Source organism: Antechinus flavipes, chromosome 1 (genome assembly GCF_016432865.1).
Source record: "Antechinus flavipes isolate AdamAnt ecotype Samford, QLD, Australia chromosome 1, AdamAnt_v2, whole genome shotgun sequence".
In the NCBI taxonomy this organism is placed as follows: domain Eukaryota; kingdom Metazoa; phylum Chordata; class Mammalia; order Dasyuromorphia; family Dasyuridae; genus Antechinus; species Antechinus flavipes.
The window spans coordinates 595,043,661-595,071,114 of record NC_067398.1 but is presented as its reverse complement, the minus strand read 5'-3'; the positions used below and the strand labels follow the sequence as shown (position 1 = coordinate 595,071,114).

General features: G+C 33.6%; 1 protein-coding gene across 1 annotated transcript in view; it reads left to right on the top strand.

Annotated features, from left to right (window-relative positions):
* The window catches only part of RSPO2 (R-spondin 2), a 262,417-nt gene that overhangs the window by 109,216 nt on the left and 125,747 nt on the right, over nt 1–27,454 (top strand). The window contains exon 3 of the mRNA XM_051970983.1: nt 5,442–5,630. Coding sequence (XP_051826943.1) covers nt 5,442–5,630 — 189 coding nt within the window. The remainder of the gene's footprint in view (nt 1–5,441; nt 5,631–27,454) is intronic.

Sequence of the window (27,454 nt, the reverse complement as noted above, 5' to 3'; positions counted from 1 at the left end):
TTGCTTTCTATCTTGATAGAATTGACTTAATAAGCATAAACCTAACATAATAGTTAGAGTGTTGACTTTGCAATCAGAAAAAAACTGGGTTTAAATTTTGCCATGATAATAGTTCTATTTCCATGAACTAATCACTCAATCTCTAAGGTTATCTATCAATTACAAATGATTGCTCATGTATAATGATGAAAGAAGTTGCCTCACTGGAGGTTATCCATACTGATAAAATCACAATTCATATACCAAAATAATAACAACAATAACAAAACACCTCACTACTAAAACAAAAATCTTACTTTTATATAGTACTTAAAGATTTATAAAATATTTGCTTTAATAACTATGAAAGTGGAAAGATATATCATCACTTAGGTCCTATTCCATTTATTCTGCTGAACTTCTAAATTTGTATTTATTTATGTCTCAAGGAATTATATGCTTGTGTTCTTTAAAAATCATTGTTTTTCTCCTTTGGGGGCATTTAAATGTTGCAGAATCATATGTTTGGCTTTGCTCTTTGGGTGGATCTGGGTTTTGAGCTGTTTGGGTTGGAATGCTGCAGTTCTGGGTCTCAGCAGGTTTCAGGGTTGGAGAAGTTGAAGCTTACTAAGAGACAAAATAAACGAGATCATCAAAGCAAGAAATTAACTTCTCTGTTTATTCACCTGTACAGTTGAACCAATCCCAGGGTAATAAACAGCAATATTCTAGATGTTAAGATCCTGATAAAATAAATGATATTAGCCAAATGTTTAAAGTTTTAATTCTTGCTAGTTTGGTTTGTGGCCTTTATATAGCACATACAGGTTTCCTGCCAAATGTACCATATACAATTTGTAGATACAATAGCAGATTTGGGGAAAAGTAGGAGGAAGGACTTTTGTAAATGATAGCCAAATAAACTATAAATGTCTTTGTGTGGTCTTATGCTACAAATTATATTTGATCTTTGGAATATGAAGCTACAGACTTCAAGAATGATATGTTTCTTTTGAATTAGTCATCTGGGCATTAATAAATGCCCTTTATGATAGAACTATAAAAAAAATTTATTTTCCCCAATTGTTTTGAAGTATAAATTCTCTTTCTTCTCTACTTTCCTGAGACACCAAACAATTAGATATAGGTTATACATTTGTGTCATGATCAAATTACAGTTTTGATAAAAGGTAACATTAAGTTAGATTTGATTATAAGAATTGTATTATGAAACTGAGGATAATCCATGTCCATAAGTATTAAAATATCTAAGTAAGCATCTTGGAGTTTGATCTATGTTTTCTACTGTTTCTTAGAAACTTGAGATGAAAAGGTCATCTGAGATCCTTTAATCTGATCTATCGCCAAAACAAAAATGCCCTCTTTTGAATCCCTAATAGCTTTCCCCAAAAGTGAAGAGATTCACAATTTTATCAGGTAGCCAAGTTTTATTTTGGGTGTCTGTAATGGTTAGGAATTATTTCAACTATTGAGTTAAGGCATTTATCTCTGCAGCTTCTATTCATTGATTCTCATTGTGTGCTCTTTGGAGTGAAGGAAAGGAAGTATATGTTCTTTGACATAATGACCCCAATTTTCTTTCTCCTATCTGGATTTACTAGGTTTTACTTCACACAATCATCTTGTGGTATGCTTGCTTTTCTCATAATCAAAGTTTTCGGAGTATACATAGGGAGTGTCCTTATAGTGTGGCCTCTACAACTTTATGTAATATTTCAGAAGTAGCTTAATCAAGGCAGAGTGCAATAGAAGTATATCCAACTTTATTCTGAGTACATTGTTTTTGTTGTCATGGTCTAAGATAATGGCCAAAGCAGCTAGTATCATGTCACAAAGTTGACCTATTGAAATTGTGCTATGGTACTATGTGCTTTATATATGAATTGCTGCATACCTATGTCTCTTCAATTTTATCATATAGTTGATTTTTTGAACCCCAACATAAGATTTCTTATATTTACTTAAGTTAAAATTCCATTTCCTTGGATTATTTTTGGCTTTGTTTTCTTTTTTATTCTGTTTTGAATCCTGTAGCATATGCAGTCCCTCTCAACTTTGTGTCATTACCAAATCAGATAAGCATATCTCAATGTTCATATGAGTATCTAGTTAAAAATAATGAAGAAGAAAAGGACCAACAAAAGATAAAATTAACCCTCACTCAAATGAAGCCTATGATTCTTTAGAAAAAGTTTCTGAGGACAGGACTCTGTAATTAGGAAAATGGTTGTTTTTTATATTTAAGAATTTTCACTTAAGGTTATCTTCTTTATTCCCATTATTATTTATACTCTTTAATGAAATATGATTTGTGGTAATGTAGAGTCCTTGGACTAATTCTTTGAATTAAAAGTCAGTTAAGGCTCAGCTTCAATTTTCTGAGACTAATGTTCTGGCCATTTTCCATTTTCCTCTTAAATTATGTGACTATATAGGTAAATCCTTTAGAATGCTGCTTTTAGCTTATAGAACTGAAGTTGAAATTTGAGGTATATTAATAGAGACTTTGAGGATCTCTAGTTGAACATAAGATTAGTTTAGTGTCATAGCCAGGGAAATTCTCTTTCATTCTGCTTAACAGTGCACGATAGAGTATTTATTACTCCCAGGATGAAAGAAAGGCACAGTTCCAGTATGTCTTATTGCATTTGACATTTAAAATCTCTTTCTTATCATGAAATAGTTTTTGGCTGCTTGGACAAATCCATAATTTGTATGCATTACTCACACTTGCTAGGGATTGTTAGATTTTTGAGAAAGTTATTCTTAGTGGAAATGGCATATGTGGAATTTGATTTTCCTGTTGAAACAACCCTGTAATTAGGGTTGAGAATTTTAATCTAGACTAAATACAATTTTTGTATTGATTAATTTAGCATTCAAATGATTTCCTAGCATGGCAAAATATTTTTAAAGTATCTAGAGATCAACACAACAGGAAAAAATGATTTCAAAACCACTCAAAAATGTCAGTATCTGGATTCTATCTTTCTAAGGAGGTCTTTCTTAGTCCATCCAGATGTTAGTAGTGATCTCAAAGAAGATGATACTTTCTTTTTCTCATTGCAAATTTAAATTAGGGAAAGTATAAGCATAAAACAGCAGTTTAATGGTTTTAAAATTTTTAAATAATCTGTTGAAATTAGGAAGTGCCCAACTTTGAATCATCTTATGTTTTATGATTGTGGGCAAGTTCCTTGACCTTTCTTGAAACTTGGTTTACTTCAATTGTAAAATGGTCATTGTCACTATTGCCATTATCTCTGATTTTAAAGGAATGTGAGGAGATGTGTTTGATATATAAATGTGAATTCTCATTAGTAGCAGTGCAATTGTGCCTATGCATAAATATGTAAAACTCCTTTTTCATACATCAAATGTGCATGACCTCATTGGTAAAGGGATGACTCATGCATGTGCTAATTCTTATAAAGAAGTTTTACAGTCAGTTTTTATGAATTGCTATGGTCAGAAAGTCACCTGTTGTCCATATTCTTGATAACTATATTTTTGTCTGCATATGATTAGTTTGGTGGTCAGCAGATACATTCTGTTGCTGGAACTATCGTTTTATCCTTTGCTCCTTGGTAAAACTTAGTAGTTTGTATTTTACTAGAATGGCCTTTGAAGGAGCTAAAAGTTACCAATGTGCCATAATGAGGCAAGTACAAGAGTAGAGCTTCAGCAAAAGCATTACAAAAAGATTAATAAATTTATTTGTTATCTTGTAATCTCTTGTCCCTAGGTACTGTTAATAGCATGTCTTTCAAATTCAGTGGCATAAAGTGAGATATCCTCAAGTCTTAACAGTTAACAAGCCAGATGTCTTTCCATCAACAAAAGATTTTTAACCACTGGTGATATCTGGTGACTAGAAATACAGACACAAATTCTTGTTTCCATGAAGCTTATAGTCTATTTAGAACAAATGAAACATACATAAATAAATATAAGTAAAACATCTACAAATTTAGGATGAGGATTGAGATGAACATGAACAACTGGGAAGACTGGGAAAGAATTTTTGTAGGAAACAGTCACTGAGTAATGCTTTGAATAAAGTTAGGGAATCTATGAGGTGATTAGAGAAAGAAGAATATTCTAGAAATTGAGAAAAGCTTCTATAAAAGTTAGGAGATGGGAGATTGAATGTTGCATGTGAGGAACAGTAAGAAAGTTAATTTGGCTGGAATGTACAATATGTGAGGAAAATGTTGTGAAATTACCTTTGTTTGGAGCCACATTATAAAGGAATTTAAACACTAGAGAGAACAGTGTGTATTTTCTTCAAGAAGCAATAGGGAACCATGGAAACTTTTTGAGAAGGGGGGATATCAAAATAAAAACTGTGGTTGAGAATTCTCTCTGAGACTAGATATGAAAAGGATGGATTGAAAATGGTAGAAAATGGAAGCAAAAATATCAATTAGGAGAATATTTTAGTAGCCCAAATGAGAGGTGAGTGCTTGAACTAGGATACTGGCTATATGGAATTCAGAGAAGGGGTTCAGATCCAAGAAATGTTGAAGAGAAAATTTATAAAGCCTATCTCACATACTTGTCACTATGCTAAATATGGGGATACTAAGAAAGATAAAAGGCAGACCCTACTCTTTAGAAGCTCATAATCTAATGGGGTTGACAATATAAAGACAACTATATACATCTTCATACAGGATCAAATGGAGATAATCATTAAAATTCAGTGAGGAATATATCACAACAATTACCCAAGGTAATTGAGAGGTTTTTAAAAGTGACTATTAAGATGGTGAGTGCAGATGGTGCAGGGCCAGGCTAAGAGTCAGGAAGAGCTGAGGTCAAATGTGACCTCACCCACTTACTAGCTGTGTTACCCTGGGTTTAACAGTTAATCCTGTTTGCATAATTTTCCTCATCTTTAAAATGAATAGATAAATGACAAACCCTTCCAGTTTATTTGCCAAGAAAACCCCAAATGGATTTATAAAGAACCATATATGATTGTAACAACTGAACGACAACAATTAAGATGGTCATTGGACTTGGGACTTAAATATACTTATTTTTCTTAGGTACAATGTGAAATTTTTAAGCCAAACCTTCAAGAGGAAAAGTTGGAAATTTTCTTTTTATAATCTTTGTTACTAGTTATAATTAACTATTCTAGCCTTATCTAAACTTAAAATGTTATGAGTCAAACTTGATCATTTCTAATCTCCCTTTGTTAAGTTATTAATGGAGTGTTATAAAATAGTTAACTTTGATATTCTTCATGCCTTATTGTTGCATATTACAAAGAATATTTTATGATGTAAAATTTTTGATCCTTGAGGAGTCAAGATATCTTATCTCATCACTAATGCCTATTCTTTTCCTTCCCCATCTCCCTATATTTCTACCACCTCCTAAGACTTAATTTTTCAGAATGGTACATCTTGCTTTTTGTTTTTGTTTTACAGCTAGCTACGTATCAAATCCAATTTGCAAAGGTTGTTTATCTTGTTCAAAGGATAATGGATGCAGTAGATGCCAACAAAAGTTATTCTTCTTTCTGCGAAGAGAAGGGATGAGGCAGTATGGAGAGTGTTTACATTCATGCCCATCAGGGTATTATGGACACAGAGCACCAGACATGAACAGATGTGCAAGTAAGCATTTAAATTCTTGGTTTTTTTTTTTTTAGTAACTATTTAATGTGAGTAGTAATTAATATTAAATTAATATATCACTAACTATGTCTTGATATGATATATCAATATTTTAAGTTACCATATATAACAAAAAATATCTGTTTTTTTACCTTTGTAGAATGATAAAGTTTTACTATGCTTATGATAAATAAATGGAATAATAGTAGTGAACAAAAAATAGCATAAGTAGGAGGCAATTTGCACTCTAAGAAGAGGAAAGAGTGGTAATTCAGTCAATCAATGACATATTAAGGATTTCTTTTATTTTACATAATGTATTAGGTGCTAGAGATTTAAAGAAAAATAATTCTTACCCTTTAAGACTTTCCATTCCAACTGGGGAGACAATATACATATGTATATTCAAAGCACAAAGAAAATAAAAGATAACCTTGAAGAAGAAAGTAGCAGTAGCTGGTAGGTACAGGAAAGACTGTGTAGAAGGCAGCACTTGAGTTAAATCTTGCAGGAGGCTAGGGATTCCAGGAGGTACAAATGAAGAAGTGTAAGTATTTTAGTTATTCTGTAACCAATGCAAAACCATGAAAGCTAGACAGTGATATGTTGTGTATGAGCAACATACAGTTGAGCCAGTATCAGTAAATTGTAAATTATACAGAGATGTATCTATGTAAGAAGGGTGAAAGCCAGAATGAAATCAAATTATGAAGAGCTTTAAATACCAGTGGAATTTATATTTGACATAAATATATCACATATTTATGGATATAATTTATATTGTTGATATTATTATTATATATTATAATTGATATATTGATATAAATATATCAAATATTAATATTTAGAATTTATGGAGTAAGGGGGAGAGAATAACATGGTTCAATCTTTGCCTTTAAAAAATAGCTGTCAATTATATGATGAATGAATTTTAGAAGGAAGATACTTAAGGCTAGAAGACAAACTAGGAGGTTATTACAGTATTCCAGATAAGAGGTAAGGAAGGCTTGAGTTGTGTGAGAAAAGACTAATGTTGAGGAATGATTATAACTAAAAAGTTGTATGAGAATAGCAACTGTAGAAAAAGCAGTGCTCTTTAAATTTGTAGGGAATTAAGTTCTAGGTTGATGATCCTATGAATAGCTAAAGGAAATTAATCCTTTAATGTCTAGAGCTAGTTTACTTTATGTAAATTTTGTCAATGAAAGTATATACTTTGGAACATTATTAATTTGAACTAATTAGCTCAACAGTTTTTCATAGAAGGCTCTCTTGTTGGGCACTTAACACATTTTGGGGAATTCTTCCTTGACAAAGAGATTCTCCTCCTTGTTCCTGCTTATCAGCTCTACAAGTGGAGGAAAATTGCAGAATTGTAGAAAAAACACACCTAGTCAGGAAACTAGCAATCAAATCGTGACTCTAGTAGAGTATAAGCAGGCCCTCCTCAGGAAAATCTTATCATAGACAAAGTTTTTACACACACCTTTTAAAATGAAACCTCTATTTGGAAATTGTTTAATGAACGAAAAAAAAAGAGGAAGGAGAATGATGATTCTGTGAATCAGCTTTATAAAGCAGATCAGCAGATATTAATTCTTTTGTTGTGGTAATGCTTATAGTAAACCAATGAAGTCAAAGTTTTTTTTGTTTTTTTTTTTTTTTTCTATTGACTTAAGGTAAATCTGTTCACCTTGAGCTAGCAGAGGGATGGTTTGTAGCAAGACTATTTTAAGCCAATGAACAAAATAATACTTATTTGCTATTGGTCTTTAAGATTCTTTGAATCAAAAAAAGAATCACAGACACTAGTTATAGAATCATTAAGTTGAAAGGTGTAAAGTCCGCACTAGCCCTCTAGAGGATCTCAGAATTGCCCTGAGTCCTTGGTTTTAGTGGAGGAGTGAAGGAGGCAGGAGGGCCACTTGGCTAGTCAAAGATGGAGTCTGCAGTCTGGTGTCTTCTTTTGAGTCTGTGGCTGAGAGGAATGGTCAAGAGAGCTGTAGCTGAAAGAGCGTTCTGAGTCTGAGACTCCCTTTAAAAACTCCAGCAGATTATATCACTACCTCATGCTGAGCATGCACAATCACACTGAGCATGAGTAACTGTAGAATATTATATCACCATATTACCCTAAGTATATACTAACTAGATTGATTACATCATTATATTACATTAAGTATGTGCTTAGAGAACCATTATCTCACAATGAGTATGTACTTAACTATAAAAACTCTACTGTCCTAGATTTAAGTACACCTTTTCAGGGTTCCTGCCTTCTACAAATCAGGTTCCTGAACTCAAAAGTCAGCTAAGTCAAGCCTTCTCAAATAATAAATCCTTTCTACATTATCCCTAATATAAGTAATAATCTGGTCTCATGAAGACCTCTAGTAACAAAGAATTCATTAAACTTTCAGGAAACCCATTGCATTTAAACTTTTAATAAACACTTCCTAATTAGACTTGCTAACTCTAATTGTTAAGATAGTTTCCTTTAGAATGAGTCAAAAATCTGCTTCCTTCTAATCTCAATTTAAATATGTTGTTTTTGGGGGACAAACAGAGCAAATATAGTTTCTTTTGCATGTGACACTCCTCTAAATGCTTGAAAACAGCTTTCATTCCATCTCCTCCAAAGACTGTTCCAGGAGAAACATCCCTTATGCTTTCACCTGTTCTCTAAACCTCCTTGAAAATTTCAAAATACTTCTTAACATGTGGTGCTCAGAAATAACTAGAATGCCAGAGGTAATCTTTCCTTAAATAGCTATGTGGAGTCTAGGAGGCTTCTTATCTCCATGGATATTTTATTTTTATTAATGCAGCCTAAATCAGTGTTAGCTTTGTCATCAGTTATATATGAGAGAAATAATTATAAGTAAATAATTATTAATATGGCTAGAAAAAAGATTCTTTGAATTGTCAAAATTCTATACTAATATGTATTAGCTGTTCTACCTATACTGAATAGATATTTTTACATTAACTCAGAAGTTGAGAGGGGCAGAGCCAGGATGATAGAGAGTAGACTCGTCTTTATCCGAGCTCTTCCTAGTATCCTTTAGATCAACAACAGATCATGTCTCTGAACTGGTTTTGGCATGACAGACCCCACAAATATTTTGAGTGTAACAAATTTCCAGCAGATGATACTTCATAAAAGGTCTATTTCAATCAGGCAGGGCAGGAGGTGGCTGAGTAGAGACTCAACACAGGGAGCCAGGGTCATTAAGCTACTCTGTTCTAGTTACAAGTCATTGGACCAACAGATTAACTGTGTGATAGCTAAAGTAAATACAAAAGGCAATAGTGAGCCTCTGCACCCCAGAAAAAACATGGGACCTGGCTATGCCTACTCAGCACTAGAAGTCAATCAGCAGCACTGACTCCAGGGCAATCTAAAGTGTCTATCATCCCTTTTCCTTAAGAACAGATCTCAAACTTAAAAAAAAAAAAGATCAAAAAAAGCAAATAGATAGCTTGTATGGAGAAAGAGAAGAACAGACCTCAGATCCTGAGGATCCTAAAGAAAAATCATCTCCAGATGAAACCCCAAAGGATGACATCAGTTAATCTCCATTTCACAAGGCTCTCTTGGAAGAAAGCATCTTAAAAGAGAGTTAAAAGAAAAATGGGGTGTGATGATGCGCATTTTAAAATCAGCTAGAGTCAAGAATTCAGTTTAAGGGAAAATCCTTGCTCTTTATTCTTTGCGGAGGTGAAGGAGGAATGGTGATATAAAGTGAGAGCAGTCACAACACAAACCCGGCCAGCAGTGCCCCTGCCTCTCTCACTCCCACCAAATTGTCTCTGTCATTTCCTATTCAACATATCAAAACTTGCACAGAGAGTAGGAGGGGCCATTCTTTCTCCAAGCATATATTAATAGAGTATTGTCCAATTGCTATTTAGCCTTATGTGCTTGGAACCTCAGTGCAAAGACTCAAGAGCTGAAGCCCATTACAATGGGGAAAGGAAATGAGAACTTTGCAAGAGAGTTTGAAAAAGGAAAAAAAAAAACAAATTATCTGAAGAAAACTCTTTAAAAAAAGATTTGATGAAATAGAAAAACCATATAACAATGTACAAAATAGATATGAAAAAGAAACCAATTCATTAAAAAATAGAATTTGTGAAATGGAAAAAAAAATGCAACAAATAAAAATACTTCACTTAAAAGTTCAATTGTCCAATGCAGAAGTAGATGAAAAAAGCTAACTGAAGAAAATAATTCACTAAAAATTAGAATTGAACAAATGAAAGTAAATGACTTAATGCGACTTCAAGAATCAGTCAAACAAAAGCAAAAAAAGAAAAAATTGAAGAAAATATAAAATACCTCATTAGAAAAACAACTGAGCTGGAAAATAGGTCTAGAAGAAACAATCTAAGAATTATTGGACTTCCTGAAAACCACAATGGAAAAAAAGAGCCTACACATCATCATTTTTCAAGAAATCATCAAGGAAAACTACCCTGATATCCTAGAAGTTGAAGTGGTCAGACAATAATAACAATGTCTAACATCTGTAAAGTAATTTAAACTTTGTCAAATATTTTGCACAGATTACCTCAATTCATTATCTGGTGTTTTAAGTCATAGCCGGTCTTAAGGAAACACATTGTCCATATGAATCTGTAAATACCAGCAGCCCTGCTGAGAAAGCTCAAATTTATTTATCTACCTGTATGTGGTCAGAAGCAAACTTAGAATCAACAGAGACTTAGGTCCAGTTGCTATTCTGTGTAAATGACATCAGATAAATCATGGAAATTTTCTGAGCCTCAGTTTCCTTATTTGTAGAAAATGTTATGAAAATCAAATGACACAAAATGTGTTCTGTCTAAATCTTAAAGTCCTATGTAAATGTCATTTCTTATTATAGCACAGAGAATAGGGATGGATGAAGACAAATTAGCAAGTGTTATAATAAATGTGTCAAGTCACTCAAATTCTCTGACACTTGAATCTTATGTGTAAAATGAGGAGTTTGGATCACATAACCTATAAATTCATTTCCAACTTTAAATCTATGGTCCTATGATCTCTCTATTTACACTTTAGTTTTTAAAGGTAACAGTTTAAACTGTTAATCAGAGGCATCACTGTGTGGAGTGTTGACTTAGCTTGGTTTCTTGGTTTGAAATACAAGCCTGTTGAAATTCAAATATGCTTATAAATCCTCAGCCTTCTACAGGAATTTATTAAACATCTGAGTATTTATTTATGGTCACGAATGGCCCAAACTCTTAGCTACCCCTGCCATTAACTGGCAATTGAACATTAGCCATCACACACACACATGCACACACACACACACACACACACACACTTTCTAAAATTGTAAAGAGTTTAAAAATTAGCTCTTTGGGAGTTACTTGTATATTTTTTAGTCAGCAAAACAATTTTGAGACCTTCCATAGAAAGATTGGACCTAAATGAGGGAAATAGCACTAATTTCTAAGGATCTCTAAATACAGGTTTGATATCAAAGATTAATTGTATGAGTTAGCTTACTCCTAGTCTTTCTTTGTGACAAATGCTTGAGTCCTATGGTTTTAGAACTGGAAAGAGATTTTAGTGACTATTTAGTACAACTCAATTCATTTTACATGTGAAGAACATAAGACTCAGACTAAGTGACTCAATGTCACAGAGTTGTGAAAAAGCAGAACCATGATTTGGACTTGAGGCTTCTCAATTAAAAGCCAGTATTTTTTGTTTTTGTTTTTTTTTTTTTTCCATTCTACCATTGATATCTCTCATGTTTTATAAAATCCTTTAAATCTAAAATGCATTGAAACATTTCTATTTGTGTGTAGGGTCTTTTGATACAATTATTTGAATATATTGATATGTAAGCATATTTTTCTAGTGTCCTGTAATATTTTGATTGGGAATTCAGAGATCAGGATTTGAACCCCAGCCTGCAGTTTATCACTAATAGCTATTTAACTTTGGGCAACATAACATTTCCTAGTTCTTGTTTTCTTATCTATACAACTTAGAATTTTCAGTCTCCAAAATGATTCTTATTAAACGCTCAATTCCAAGCTGAACTTTGAGTATACAACTATTGCCAGCTGTTGGTGCAAGCAGTATGGCATGGATGGGATTTAGGAATTTCTAAGTAGGGAACTGCTATTCCAGCCCCCTGATTTAATCATAAATCTCCCATTTAAATGGCAAATTTCATTAAAGTAAGTATAAAGTGACACTGACAAAGACTTTTTAGAACCTTTTAAAGAAAAAAAGTTAAGGTATGGTTTCATATTTTGATTTTTAAAGTTCTATAAAGACAAAACAAGCAAAATCAAACTCAGTTCATCCTGAATATTAAATTAGAGTCAAAGGTCCTTCTTGGTAGCTTGTTCTCAGTCTTCAGCCTTTCTCAACATTAAAATATCCCATGTCCCAGGATCAAGAATAGATCATTGTAGATTGTAAGCAGTCATATAATTTTGAGTAAATTGCTTAATCTCTTCAGGATTCAACTTCATCTGTAAACTAAAAGGATTGAATTAGATGTTCTTTTCTCCTCCCTTTCCCCCACTTCCCCACTCATTTCTACTCTATGTTATTCTTGATTCTCTGAACTCTCAGTCTCAGCCACTCACTGTCATTTTATCTCATTAGGCTATTTGAGTTAATTGAAGCAAGGACCTTAGTATGGTTTTTCAGCATTCCCTGTCAATTAGCAAGATCCATGGTGGTACTCTGTTACTCTTCTATCTCTTACTCACATGCAACTGTCTGCATTTGGTGTCTCTGCTTCCTTTCCTAACACTCATTCCTCAAGCTTCTGCAGTCTGACTTTATAATTCAAATGAAACGGTTCTGTCCAAAGTTATTAATGTTCTCTAATTGCCAAATCTAATGGTCTTTTCTCAAATTCTCATCATTCTTGATTCCTTTGGAACGTTTGAAACTGTTGACAGCTCCCTCCTGGATATTCTCTGGTCTTTGAGAGTCCATGACAAGTCCTCCTCCTACCTGTCTACTCCTCTTTCTCATTTCCCATGCCTAGATTTTTATACTTTTGTCAAACTCATTAACTGATGGTATCCCAAGGCTCGGTCCTAAGCTTTTTTTCTCTTTGATCCATACTATCTCACTTGGTGATCTTGTTAGTTTCCATAGTTTCAGTTACCTAATACTGAAATTGTTTTTTTTCCTTCTGGTTTTCCCTTATAATCCATCTTCTCCATAGTTGCCAATGTCAGTTTCCTAAAGTATAGGTATGATTGTTTCAGATCTTACCCCATACCTTCACGCACAGTTCATAAAAGTAAAATATCTTTCTATTATCTCTAAGATGAAATATAAACTTAATATGACATTCAAAGCTCATTGCACTGTGACATCTCTCTGTTTTCCAGGTACCTTAAATACTCCTTTCCATTTACTTTATGGTCTAGACATGCAGAGTTACTTTCTATTTTTACATTTTCCCTTATCAATGCAAAGACTCGGGCTGTCCCCATGTCTGCTATCATTTTCTCATGATATCTCTGCTTTCTATAATACCTGATTTACTTTAAATCTGAACTCAAACACTTCCTTGTGCAAAAAATTCTTCTCTTCATGTATTTTGTACATCAATGTCAGGTAGAAATGGGAATTACATGAAGATCCAGGTGGATGACTTAGAAAACAACATGTATTCATACATTTCTTTCTTTTAATTAATATATGATTCATTAAAATTAGGAATTACATTTTAATCTGGTTCAGGCCACACCTGTGGAGTAGCATTTGTTGACACCTTTAGAGTATTGTATATGCCTATATGTATGTGTGTCTATATTTATATGTATGTATGTATGTATTCTTTCTTTCATAGGAATATGTTTCATGAGGGCAGGAAGTTCTTTTGCTTTTTTTCTTTGTATTCCTGATGCTTTCCACAGTAACTGGCATATAAGTACTACTCAGTAGTTAACTTCTTATACCAGCCTAAAATAATTCAGCATATATTATTACCAAGGAATTTAAGGAAGATACATACCATGGTCCCAAATGGGATAAATTCTGGGTTGTAATTAAGGCTTGTGAGCAGTAGTTTCTGGCAGTCTCTGACTCTGATGGCAAAGGAAAGCAAGACATTGTTTGTTGTGGGATGAGTTTCCTGGATTCTGGTAATGAGTGAGATGGTCTATGTATGTAGTTATTAAATTATCAATTTTATAATGATAGTTTTATATAAGAAGAAACTCATTGTTTTTTTCCTCTTACACTCCCCTCTTCAAAACTTCTCTATTACTGTGGAGGAAAGGACCATCCTTCCAAGTTACATGAGGTTGCAAATTTGGTATCCTCTTCAACTACATTTATTTTACATACCCAACCTATTGTCAGATCTTATTTCTGTTTTCACATCTCTTGTATGTGTCTCCTTTCTACTCAACAGCTGCCATCCTGGTGCAGGCCCTCATTATCCCACATCCATACTAAGTCAGTAGTTTTCTGGCTTATCTGTCTGTCTCTCCTCTCTCCCCATTCCAGTTCATCTCTTCACAAAGCTTCCAAAGTGATCTTATACCACAGATCTGACCACATTGCTGTTCAGCTCAACAAACTCCAGTGGATCCCTTTTAGCTCCAGAATCAATATAGATTCCTCCATTTGTCTTTTAAAGCCTTTTCCTTCCTCCCTTTGCAAACTCCTTATACTTTACTGCCCTATGTGTATACTATAGTTCAATAATACTGGCACTCTTTCTGTTTTCTACACATAACATTCTATTTCCTAATTGCACCTTTTCCATTAGTGTCTCCTATGCCTGAAGTTCTCTTCCTTCTCACTTCTGCCTTCTATCTTCCATCAAGCCTTGTCTAACATTCTATTTTACATAAAAGTCTTTCTTTGGTTTCCCTCTAGTGCTTTCTTCTGAAGTTACTTTGTATTTACATAGTATATACCTGTAAGTAGATAATTAATTATATGCTGCTTTTCACTAAAATATGACCTCTTTGAGTATCAGGACTGGACTTTTCAAGTGACCAAACGTTTATCAAATCCCTTTTCTGCCAGATGATGTGCTGAGTTCTGGAGCTGCAAAGTAAAGCAATCAATCCTCAAGAAACTCTACTGGGGGAGACAACTGCAAACAACTTTGTATAAATACGATTATTTTTGTCCTAGTTTGTATCCCCAGGGCTTAGCACAGGTCTTGGCACATAGTAAATAATTAATGTTTGTTGACTGACTGGTCACTATTAATATCCCTCTTTAATTTATCTCCTTTGCTCTCTTAGTAATTTGTTCTTAACAACTTTGAGGGGAATAGCAGCACTTTAAATATACTGTTTTAGGAAGATGTCAACAATTAATATGCTAAATGAGAAGAGTTCATCTTATCAGAATAATAAAAATATTCTTTTTACCATTGATCAGGAGATATTAAACCCTATACCAAAACCAAGCAGAAGAATATTCAAAAAGGTTGTTGCCCAACATAGAAAACTGTTTTGGTAGTATTTTTCATATGAACTTGATTATTTTTGCTATTCTCAGTCATAGAATTTTAAAACTAAGAGGAACTTGGTAGACATCTGGGTTGTGCCCAAGTTCTTTGGGCATTTTTATAATAGGGAAATGTGATTATTTGGGTTAAAAGCTCATTGGAGTTTGTATATTCCCAACAAGAACATGATTTGAGCTTATTGGCAATGTTAATCATGAATACATCTCAATATAACAATTTTCCAGGCTTAAAAAATAGTAACATTTCTCCCAACTTGTAGGACTTTTTAAAGGCACTCATCCTTTTAGAGATATAGATATAGGATTTGCTGGCCTTTATAATTTAGCTAAGCTTTGATTGGTAAAGTAGTATGTTATAATTAGAGTATTCTAGTCAGACTACAAGAATCAAGTTCCCACTAAGTATTTCTATAAACTTAGACAAGTCATAGCATATCTGAAGTTGTTTTTTTTTTTTTTTCTGAAAAATAGAAAAAAAAATCATCCTATTTATCAAGGATAATTGTTAGGAAAGTATGTAAAATACTGTATAAATACATGCTTGTATTATTAATTTTAAAGTAATGCCCATTTAGGTGAAATATAGATATTTCACTAAAGAGCAAACATGGGCAAACATCTCAACTTCTTGATTGATGAAGGAACTGTATAAAATGTTTTAGTTGCATGTTATAAATTAGATGAGCTATATTGAGAGGTCTTCAATCAAAGTTTGATCAGTTATTGAGTGTGAGGTTTTGTCTAACTCAGATATTCTATAATTCTGTGAAGCATGTTGAAAGACTTATAATGGCTTAGATATGTTAGTAAAAAAAATTGGTAAAATAAATAAGTTATTGGCATCAGTTCTTTTCACTGAAATGTAGTAGAGAATAGTAAATGGCCTTGGATTCAGGAGGATTCTGAGTTTGTCTTGCTTGTGCCTTTTTTTTTTTTTTTTGACCATAAATCAATCTTTTAATACTTTAGTGCCTAAAGTAACTCTTGAAAATAGCTGACATGGGATCTGAATTGGTGGAAACTGGAGAAGATAGTCAAGTCACAGATTTAGACCAAAATAATAATAAATTTCTCTATTAATTGGTAGATATATGTCTGTCAAGGTGTAAGTGGGGAGAGACAACAGAAGTATATGACAGCTTTACTATGTAAAAATGAACTTTTATTCTCCTTGGAAAGACGAGACAGGTGAACTTTAAAGAATTATTAAACAATCAGAATAAAGTAAAAAAAAAAGTATTTTATATTGAATTTTGAATTTTACCATATAGTTGTTGGAGAATAGGACAACATAATAATATCTGATAAGTCATCTAGTTGCTTCTTAAAAATACTGAATGAAGAGAAAGAAGTCAGGCTGATAATTTAATCCAGGGGAGCTAAGATTACAAAGTGTGAGAGTATACAGAAAAAAAGAGAGGATTCAGCATAGAGTCTTGGGAGTAGACCCACAGTTAATAAGCCATGATAGAGTTGTAGGAGAACAAAAGAGATTAAATTGTGGTCAAACATGTCAAAGGATAATGAAGCAGAAAATCCAGAGATGGAATTCTTAGAGATGTGCTGAAAGTATTTAGAAGAAGGTTTCAGTGAGATCAAAAAGGAGATTTAGAAAAGACCAATAGACTTAACAATGAATAATATTACTATTAATAATTATCATTTTTGTAGCAGCACACACTTTTAACTTTAATCTCCATTACACACATCTCCATCATTTTCTTCATTGTGGATAATTCTACAGAACAACAAATCCAGCCTTGATGAACCTCTGCCAGTTTGCAAGAGGTAAATACACTGAAAATATAAACAGCCTGCTCCCACAAACCTGCATACGATCCCAGCCAGCTCTAGCACAATGCTGCTTATGTTCCTTAAAGGCTATTCCTGTGGACAGACACTGAATCATATTTGAATCTATTTAAATGTTGTGTTGCATTAGGGTCACAGGTTTGGAATGAAAAGGATCTTGGAGACCTTGTAGTTTAATTCCATATTTTCCAGAGAAAGTTGAGGCCTTGAGGAGTGAAGTGATTTATATATTCCCGAATTGAGAGCAAGTAGCAAAGCAGGGATTTGAGTTTTTTGCTGAGACAGTTGGGGTTAAGTGACTTGCCCAGGGTCACACAGCCAGGAAGTGTTACATGTCTGAGGCCACATTTGAATTCAGCACCTCCTGACTTCAGGGATGGTATTCTATCCACTATACCAACTAGTTGCTACCCCCCCCCCTTTTTATGAGGCATGAACTACTATTTGTTTATTCATTCATTCATTAATTTATCTATCTATTTATTTATTTGTTTTTGCTGAGGCAATTGGGGTTAAGTGACTTGCCCAGGGTCACACAGCTAGGAAGCATTAAGTGCCTAAGATCAGATTTGAACTCAGGTCCTCCTGACTTCAGGGCTGGTGTCTATCCACTGTGCCATCTAGCTGCCCCTGAGTTTAGGAATCTTATAGCCCTGGATCCAATTTATAGCTTACTGTCCTGTTCAAAATGGATGTTTTAGAGACTTTTCTTCTTTTGGTAAATTGCTTCAATCTTTGAACATACAACATCCCTGATCTATCAGTATAGGGGTTGTATTCTTATTATTTTAAAAAGAGGTGTGAAAAGCAGAGACAAGATGGCAAAGTTGTGAAAATTAATGAAGTAGGCTTCCACTTCCCTCCCCCCCAAAACCCCCCAATAACAATAACATCCCTACCTCTTCTAAACAAATATAGAAACTGCATAATAACAAATCCTGAAGGGGAAATCCAGAAAATATTATAGTGAGGCATTTGTCCAGCTCAGCTTGGCACAGGAGAACAGGTTTGCAGATAGAATCAGAACAGTATGTCACTGCATGAGGACTACTAGAGTACCCAGAGAGAGTTTGTACATCAGAATATGAGAAGAAAGCAATCCTATGCAAAGACATTTCAATGAAGACAGGTGCCAATGGCAGATCTGTCACCCACTATCCAGTACTGGGTCACAGATCCACTGTTAAGTGAAAGAGGAACCTACACAAAGGATAGAGACTTTGGATGGTTTATTTAAAAAGGAATTAAGTCAGAAGCTAGCAGCAGTAGGATGGTCCTCAAACCAGAGCAGAGTCTCACTTCCAATGTCTAGCTTAGCCTACAGAGAAATAACCAAGACAGAAACCTCAGATCAAATGAGATTCTAGAATTTCATGAGTTTGAGCCTACTAGCTGGCTGACAGAGATTGAGACTGGCAGCAGTCTGTTGCTCAGACCTCAACCCAAATCAGGAAATTTAAGAGTTCAAACAGGAGAGCAACAATCCACTCGACTATTTGGATGAACCCACTTTGAGAGCCCTGAAAGCTTTGAAGGTCTCCAATCATCCCATTTAATATTCCAAGAAAGCAACAATAGGAACATCCCAAATTTTCCCTCCAGAAATATGATGGAACCTAATCCTAATATTATGTGTGAAATCAGGAAGCAGGCTGCAATAATGGGCAAACAAAATAAGGACCCCATGACATTGAATTATTATGGTGGAAGAGACTCTTAAGGCACACACAGAAAAAAATTATGACTTCAAATCACCTCAAGCAATGCCTCAGAGAAAAGAATTATTGGATGTGATAAAGGGGCACAAACACAAGTAGAATTCTTGAAATAAAAGCAAGAGTTTGCAAAGGAACTTTAGTTTTTCTATACCTAAATTAAATAAGAGTTCGAGGGGGAAAAATGAAAAAGAAGTAAGAAATATGAAAAAAAAATAATTGGAAAGGGAATTGGCTTGACAAGAGATAGAAAATCTTGCCCACGTTACAATGTTCTGAAAATTAAAAAAAATACCAAATATAAGATGTAAGATAACAAGAAATATTCAAACAAAGTCAAAATGAGGCTGGAAAAAAGGGAAGAAAATATAAGATCTCATAGCACAACCCATTTACCTGGAAAACAGGAGAAAACATTTAAGAGTCACTGGACTATCTGACTACCATAAACAAAAATAAAAGTCTAGCCACCCTATTTCAAGAAATCCTAAAAGAAAAATTTCCAGATTTCTTAGAATCAGAGGGCACAGTTAAAATAAATAGAATCCATCACCTCCTAAAAGAAATCCTAAAATAAATACTTCCAGGAAACTTCATAGACAAATCCAGAGCTTCCAGGTCAAAGAAAAAATACCACAAACCTAGATTGAAACAGTTACAATCGGGATCACTAATGATTTAGCATGCATTATCATAAAGGAGCAGGGAACTTGGAATATGATCTTCCAGGAGGTGTAGACTATTGGCTTACAGATACAAATAATTTACTCAGCAAAACTGAGTAGAATGCTATAGGAGGGAGAAAGATTTTTAGTGAAATAGAGCACTTTCAAGCATTATGAAAAGACCAGATCTGGGGAAAAACTTTGAAGTTCAAACACAGGAGCAGAGAAACTTATGGTAACCCTGAATAAATAATGATATTTATTTATCATTAAAATGATAAAGAAAGAATTAAATTAACCAAAGTCTAAGTATGATTTTGTTATGTCTTGATAATTTTAAGAAAAAATGGAGAGGAAAAGAGGAATACACTGAATAGAAGTGAAGGGAAGGGGAAGGAAAGCTCCAGGAAATTATCTCAGGGTTCACAAGTAGACAACTATGCAAATAAACAGGAGCAGGTAGAGTGAATGATTAACATTTGAACCTCACTCAATAGGGTAATAATGGAAGAAGAAGAGACGTGGGATGAGAAGGAAGGATTAGTCCCAGGCAAAACTGTCTAGTTGGGATGCACCAAAATTTTTATAGCTTTTTTGTGTACATTAATAAATATTTCTGTATTACATTTAAAGAGTCTGCTTATTTGCATTGTTTTTTCAACAATCAGAGTAAATGTTCAAATATTTAAGAGTATTTTTCTGCTGATTAGAGAATCTCATCTTTTAATCTTGTTTTCTTTGGCTAAAACATCAGCCATTTCAGTTAGGGATCTGTTATTGTTGATAGGAGAAATACAAATTATATCCCTTTCCTAATTTAGTTTTACAAAATACTCTGAGGCTCAGAATGTTTAGATGACTTTGCCCACTATCCCTAAACTAATAAGGGGTTTATTATATGATTATATATAATATAATATATAATATAGATAGATTATAGAATAAATATATAATATTATATAAATTAAAAAATAGCTTTTTTGAAACAAGGTCTTCTTGATTCTACCTAACCCAGGACACTATATGACATTGTCTAATCCACCAGTATTCTGAATTCAGAATATTCATGATTCACAAATTCAGTAGTACTCAGGTTTGGGCTGTAATTTAATTAAGTCCCTTTTCTAGACTTCATGACATATGTATTCTAAAGACAGACATCCTGTATAATGCAGCTTCTGCTTCTCCTTTTTTTATACTGTAAGATAAGGAATTGATGTTGGATTTTCACAGGGCAAATATTCCCTGGCAATGTGGTGATATCTGGCTGTAGAGCAGTTCTATGATTTTTCTCTGTTTTCTATTTCCTTTTTCCCTCCCTCTTCTTATTACATAGGAATTAAGGGAATTGGAGCTATTTTGAAGGTAAAAGAAGTAAGGTATTTCATAGCTAAATGCTATAGCCCACAATTCCACATACTTAGTGATTTCTTGCCAGAAGATTTGTTTGGCCACAATGTTGCATTGTAGTCTTCTGCCTTTTAAAATGTTGTTTTTCAGGATTTAAACAGTTTCCCCTTTGTTTTATGCCACAAGTTCACTTGGAACTTAAGTCAGGTCTATGGGATGACCCAGAGTAATATGCAACAGAGAATCCAATATTTTTTTCCCCTCTGTGGACTAGTCAGACTACCCCTGTCTCTTCCTCCCTTTTCTCTCCCCACACTGCTTTGTATCTTCACCAGAGTTGCCAGTGATGGTTGCCTTCAAATGAAATATTTGTAAAATGCATGACATAGATAATGACACATATTTTAAATATAAAATATCTTTCCCCTTCCCTTCCCTTCTACCAAGAAGTTGACAATACTGTGGTGCAATTAATTATGATGCTCTGGAGTGCTTCCAGTCCTCTTTGGGAAAAAAAAAGAACAAACCAAAATTGAGGTAAAAATATGTGAAGAAGTTTTGAAATCTGATAAAGGGATGCATATTTCATTTTAATATATAAATTAAAGAAATTACTATTATAACACACCCAAGAAGTGGCAAAGAAAAACAATAGTGGAAGTTAATGACAATGGATATAGAAGGGAAATCTACCATCATTCTGCTTTTGGATAGTTACAGTGATTTGGGATATTTTCTTGATATTAGCCTAAATTGATCTCTTTTCACATATCCATCTATTTTTGCTGGAGCCAAACATAACATTTACACTGCTTACTATCATCTGAACACTTTATGGTTGATTTATTGTTCTTAAACTGTGACAGCTAGAACATTCCAGATGAGGTCTGGGAATGGCCAAGTACAGTGGGGATATCAATTCTCTGTTGCAGACTATGCCTGTCTTAATACAATCCTAGATGGCATTTTTTTCTTTTTTTGGCTGACATGTATCAGCTGATTGCTGATTCATGTTGAGCCATCATCCACTAAAACTGCCAGGTCTTTTTCAGAACAACCACTGTCTAATTTTTATGCTTGTAAAGTCGATCCTTTGTGTTAAGACTAAAATTTGATCCTTCCTGAATTATATCTTGTTAGCTTTAGCCTAGTGATGTCAAAATGATTTTGGATCCTAACTCTATAATTCACCATGTTAGCTATGCCTCCCAGTTTTGGGTTATCAGTAAATTTAATGGCCAAATTTTCCCCTGCTTCAAATCTGTGATCGATTTCCTCAGGCTAAACAGAGATTCCCCAGAATTCTCCACTGGAGACCTCTACCATGCTGACATTGAGCTAGTAAAAATTACCTTGACTCCATTCATCCAACTAAATCCAAATCCCACTGCTTACATTATCTTCTCCACATCTGTCTATATTCTCAACAAGAAGAGTATGAGATACTTTATCAAAATTTTTCTAAAGTATACTTAAATTATGTTTACAGTATTCTACTAATTTAATAAACTTGTTAAAAAGAGAAATAAAGTTATTCTGACACAGTTGATCTGTCTTGATGAAATCACATTGACTTTTGGAGATTATATCTTCCCTTTTTAGATGTTTATCAGCAATCTCTTCAATAATCTACTTAAGAATTTTCTCAGAAATTGCACATCAAGTTTTCGATTCCCTTCTCTTTTTGGGAAATTTGAGAGAAAATTACCTTTTTTCCAAACTTGTGATTTCCTTCAGTCAACTATGTGCCTCAATGGATAGAACACTGAACTGAAGTCAGGAAGAACTGAGTTCAGATAAAGTCTCAAACACTTTTAGCTTATGATCCTGGGCAAGTCACTTAATTTTCATCTTCCTTAATTTCTTCAACTGTAAAGTTGAAAGAATAATAATACCTAACTTCTAGGGTTATTGTAAAGGTAAAATGACATGTTTTTCAAGTGCTTCTTACAGTGCCTGACATGTAATAGACACTTCATAAATGCATATTTCCTTTCATCCTTCCTTTCAAATACATTACAACTCACAGTGGCTCTGCAAATACAACTATCTCATCTCCCAGAAACTTGGGATGTAGTTAGTTCTTCTGGGTTAAGTAACTTGAATTCCTCAAGGTCAGGTATTCCTTATGTATCTTGAACCTTAATTCCTTGTTAGTCCCTTTCAGTGTAAAGTCAAGAAAACAGAAGCTAAATAAAAGCTTGGCAGCTTTGTCTTAGTCAATTATCCTAATCTCATTCACCATCAGCAAAGTGCCTTTCTCTGTTTGGACAGTTCCTTTTTTCCTCTTCAAGATATGACCTTAGCTCCCTTTAAAGTCCTCAGTTTATTCTGAGAACTCAACACTATTTTTGTAAGACTATGTCAAACTCATATTCATCTTCAGTCATATAGCTTTCCTTATCCTGTGTCTTTCTTTGATGTTGTTGCTATTGTTATTTTAAATTATTTTGCCTTTCCCATTCTCCCCATCTAGTAGCATAATTATTATTTTTTTGATGGGAATCTCTGTACAAAGCATGAACATTGCAAAAAAGCAAATTCTGACATTGGCCATTTCAAAAATTATTCATATCTTTTAATATCTTTGTCAGTGAGTTCTCTGTGGATTCAAATTAATCTTTTCAGGGAAAAAAACAAACCTTTTCCTGCTCATTGGAATTGTTTCCATTTGGACCTTTAAATTTAATTGTTGACTGTTTTCCATACTAACTAGGAGGACATCCCTTGAAGAATTTAGGTTCATGGCATCCCACCTATTTTTCCTCTGAACCTTTTGAAATCTGCTTTTCCCAAATCTAAGTTACTTGTCAGTCTATGTCCCCATTTCACTTCTTTCTCTATCACAAATTTTAGTAAGGGCCTGCTACCTACTACTCCCATCATTTTTACCCAAGCAACCAATCTACCTCAGTTTCCCAGTTCCATAAAATGAGGAAAAAATAGCAACCAACTCTAGTGTTTTTGAAGGATTAAAATGAGATGATATTTGACAGACATTTAAGTATTGTATATACATACATAGGTATATATTATTATTATTGTTATTACTATATTATTATTATTTATTGTACTTGGTTATGAGATTCAGATTCAGACTAGAATTTCTCCCCTGTTGATTTCTTTACTTTTAAATAATGAAGTTCTCAATATGGCAAAGTCAAGTAATTATTAAATATTCTTTTATTGACAGAGTACTCCAGCAGATATGTAGATAATTGAAGTTGTCTGTTATGCTTTATTATCCCTATGCTTGTTGTCTGTTTGCCAAATTCCCTATCCATTTCTTCTTTCTGTCCAGGTAGTCTCTAGTATACTTCAATTGCAAAATACTTTCTGTTTCATTCTCTATCATGCTTACTCTCTCTGGTTGCTGACATTTAAAAATGATTTTTGCCACAGATAAATATAATATTTTTACTTGATTATAGTTTCTTATCTTGATCCACTATAGTACTAAGAGTGTCAGGTTTATTCTTCAACCTCCAGAACTATAAATTGTAATAAGAAGGGACATCTAACTTCATGACTTATGAAAAGGCTTTTGAGTATCTATTACTTGAGTCTGTGAGGCATAAAGTCAGTGTTCTCTGTGTTGCTTGGCTTTTGATTGTTGAACTCATGCTATTCTATGAGCTTTAATGTCTTTTCAGATTATTTTGTGTGGGTGGGCAAGATAAAAATATTTGAACATCACGGTAAAGCCATTGGAAGAGACATTGCAAGTCTGAGTCAGTGGCAAACTAGTTAACTATCTCAAGAAAAGGAAGGAAATTGAAAACTTTGGATATTTCATCTCTAATTCATGTTTTTTAGGGGCAAAGAAAGTTAAAGAAATATAAGAATGAGCTTAGGAAAAATGTAAAAATATCTGAAATACAAGACCTATACTACCTATCACTGAATTTTATGAAATGATTATTCTTTGTATGGATCAAGGCTTTGATTTTCTCTTTTGCCTCTGATTGTCTTTGTAGATTCTGCCGATTTTTTGCTCAGGATGTATATATTAATTTTGGGTTTGGCTTCAAACTGAGTATTCCATATTTTAGGTAACATCCTTTAATGTGTAATTGTTGTACAATGGTTTCAATCATGTTTGACCTCTCATTATCTCCTTTGGAGTTTTATTGGCAAGGGTAATGAACTGGCTTATCATTTCCTTTACCGCGAGGTATATTTTGTAATTAGAGTTTAAGTGACTTGTCTAGGTTCACACAGCTAGGAAGTATCTGAGGCTCAGTTTGATTTTAGGTCTACCTGATTCCAGTCTTAGTACTCTGTCCTCTGAGTCACCAGCTGCCTCATCCTTTGACATAAAGAGATTTAGTATGCCCTCCCTTTATTTCCTTTTTTTTCTTTGTTAGTTACTGCCCCTTTCTTTCTTTCTTTCTTTCTTTCTTTCTTTCTTTCTTTCTTTCTTTCTTTCTTTCTTTCTTTCTTTCTTTCTTTCATTCATTCATTATAGCTTTTTATTTACTAGTTATATGCATGGGTAATTTTACAGCATTGACGTTGATCAATACATGTTAAATATGTTAAAGTTTAAATTAAATACAATATAAATATACATGTCCAAACAGTTACTTTGCTGTACAAAAAGAATCGGACTTTGAAATAGTGTACTATTAGCCTATGAAGGAAATCAAAAATGCAAGCAGACAAAAATATAGGGATTGGGAATTCTATGTAATAGTTCATAGTCATCTCCCAGAGTTCTTTTGCTGGGTATAGCTGGTTCAATTCATTACTGCTCTATTGGAACTGATTTGGTTCATCTCCTTGATGGAGATGGCCATGTCCATCAGAATTGATCATCATATAGTATTGTTGTTGAAATATATAATTATCTGGTCCTGTTCATTTCACTCAGCATCAGTTCATATAAGTCTCTTCAGGCCTTTCTGAAATCATCCTGCTGGTCATTTCTTACCGACCAATAATTTTCCATGATATTCATATACCACAATTTATTCAGCCATTCTCCAATTGATGGGCATCCACTTAGTTTCCAGTTTCTGGCCACTACTAAGAGATCTGCCACAAGCATTATTGCACATACAGGTCCCTTTCCCTTCTTTAAGATTTCTTTGGGATGTTGGATCAAAGAGTAGGCACAGTTTGATAACTTTTTGAGCATAGTTCCCAATTGCTTTCCAGAATGGCTGGATGTGTTCACAATTCCACCAACAGTATATCAGTGTCCCTGTTTTCCCACATCCCCTCCAATATTCTGCATTATCTTTCCCTGTCATTCTAGCCACTCTGACAGGTGTGTAGTGGTATCTCAGAGTTGTCTTAATTTACATTTCTCTGATTAATAATGACTTGAAGCATCTTTTCATATGATTAGAAATAGTTTGAATTTCTTCGTCTGAGAATCGTCTGTTCATATCCTTTGACCATTTATCAATTGGAGAATGGCTTGATTTCTTATAAATTAGAGTCAATTTTCTATATATTTTGGAAATGAGGCCTTTATAAGAACCTTTGACTGTAAAAATGTTTTCCCAGTTTATTGCTTCCCTTCTAATCTTGTCTGCATTAGTTTTGTTTGTACAAAAACTTTTCAATTTGATATAATCAAATTTTTCTATTTTGTGATCAATAATGATCTCTAATTCTTCTTTGGTCATAAATTCCTTCCTCTTCCACAGGCCTGAGAGGTAAAGTATCCTATGCTCTTCCAATTTATTTATATTCTCATTCTTTATGCCTAGGATATGAACACATTTTGACCTTATCTTGGTGTATGATGTTAAGTGTGGGTCAATGCCTAGTTTCTGCCACACTAATTTTAAATTTTCCCAGAAATTTTTGTCAAATAATGTGTTCTTATCCCCAAAACTGGGGTCTTTGGATTTGTCAAACACTAGATTTTTAAAGTTATTGGCTGTTTTGTCCTTTGAACCTAATCTATTCCATTGATCAGCTAGTCTATTTCTTAGCCAATACCAAATGGTTTTGGTAACCGCTGCTTTATAATATAATTTTGGATCTGGTACAGCTAGGCCACCTTCATTTGATTTTTTTTTTCATTAATTTCCTTGAAATTCTTGACCTTTTGTTTTTCCATATGAACTTTGTTGTTATTTTTTCTAGTTTTTTGGGAGTCTGATTGCTATAGCGCTAAATAAATAGATTAGTTTAGGTAGTCTTGTCATCTTTATTATATTTGCTCACCCTATCCAAGAGCATTTAATATTTTTCCAGTTGGTTAGATCAGACTTAATTTGTGTGGAAAGTGTTTTGTAGTTTTGCTCATAAAGTTTCTGATTTTCCTTTGGCAGATAGATTCCTAAATATTTTATACTATTAGTACTTACTTTAAATGGAATTTCTCTTTGTAACTATAACTTTTGGATTTTGTTAGTGATATATAAGAATGCTGATGACTTATGTAGGCTTATTTTGTATCCTAGAACTTTGCTAAAGGTGTGGATTATTTCTAATCATGTTTTAATAGAATCTCTGCGGTTTTCTAAGTATACCATCATATCATCAGCAAAGAAAAATACTTTGGTTTCCTCATTGCCTACTCTAATTCCTTTAATCTCTTTCTCAACTCTTATTACCAAAGTTAGCATTTCTAATACAATATTGAATAGTAACGGTGATAGTGGGCAACCTTGTTTCATTCTTGATCTTATTGGGAATGGTGACAGTTTGTGCTCGTTACATATGATACTTACTGCTGGTTTTAAATAGATGCTCCTGATTATTTTAAGGAAAAGTCCATTTATTCCTATAATCTCAAGACTTTTTAATAGGAATGGATGTTGGATTTGATAA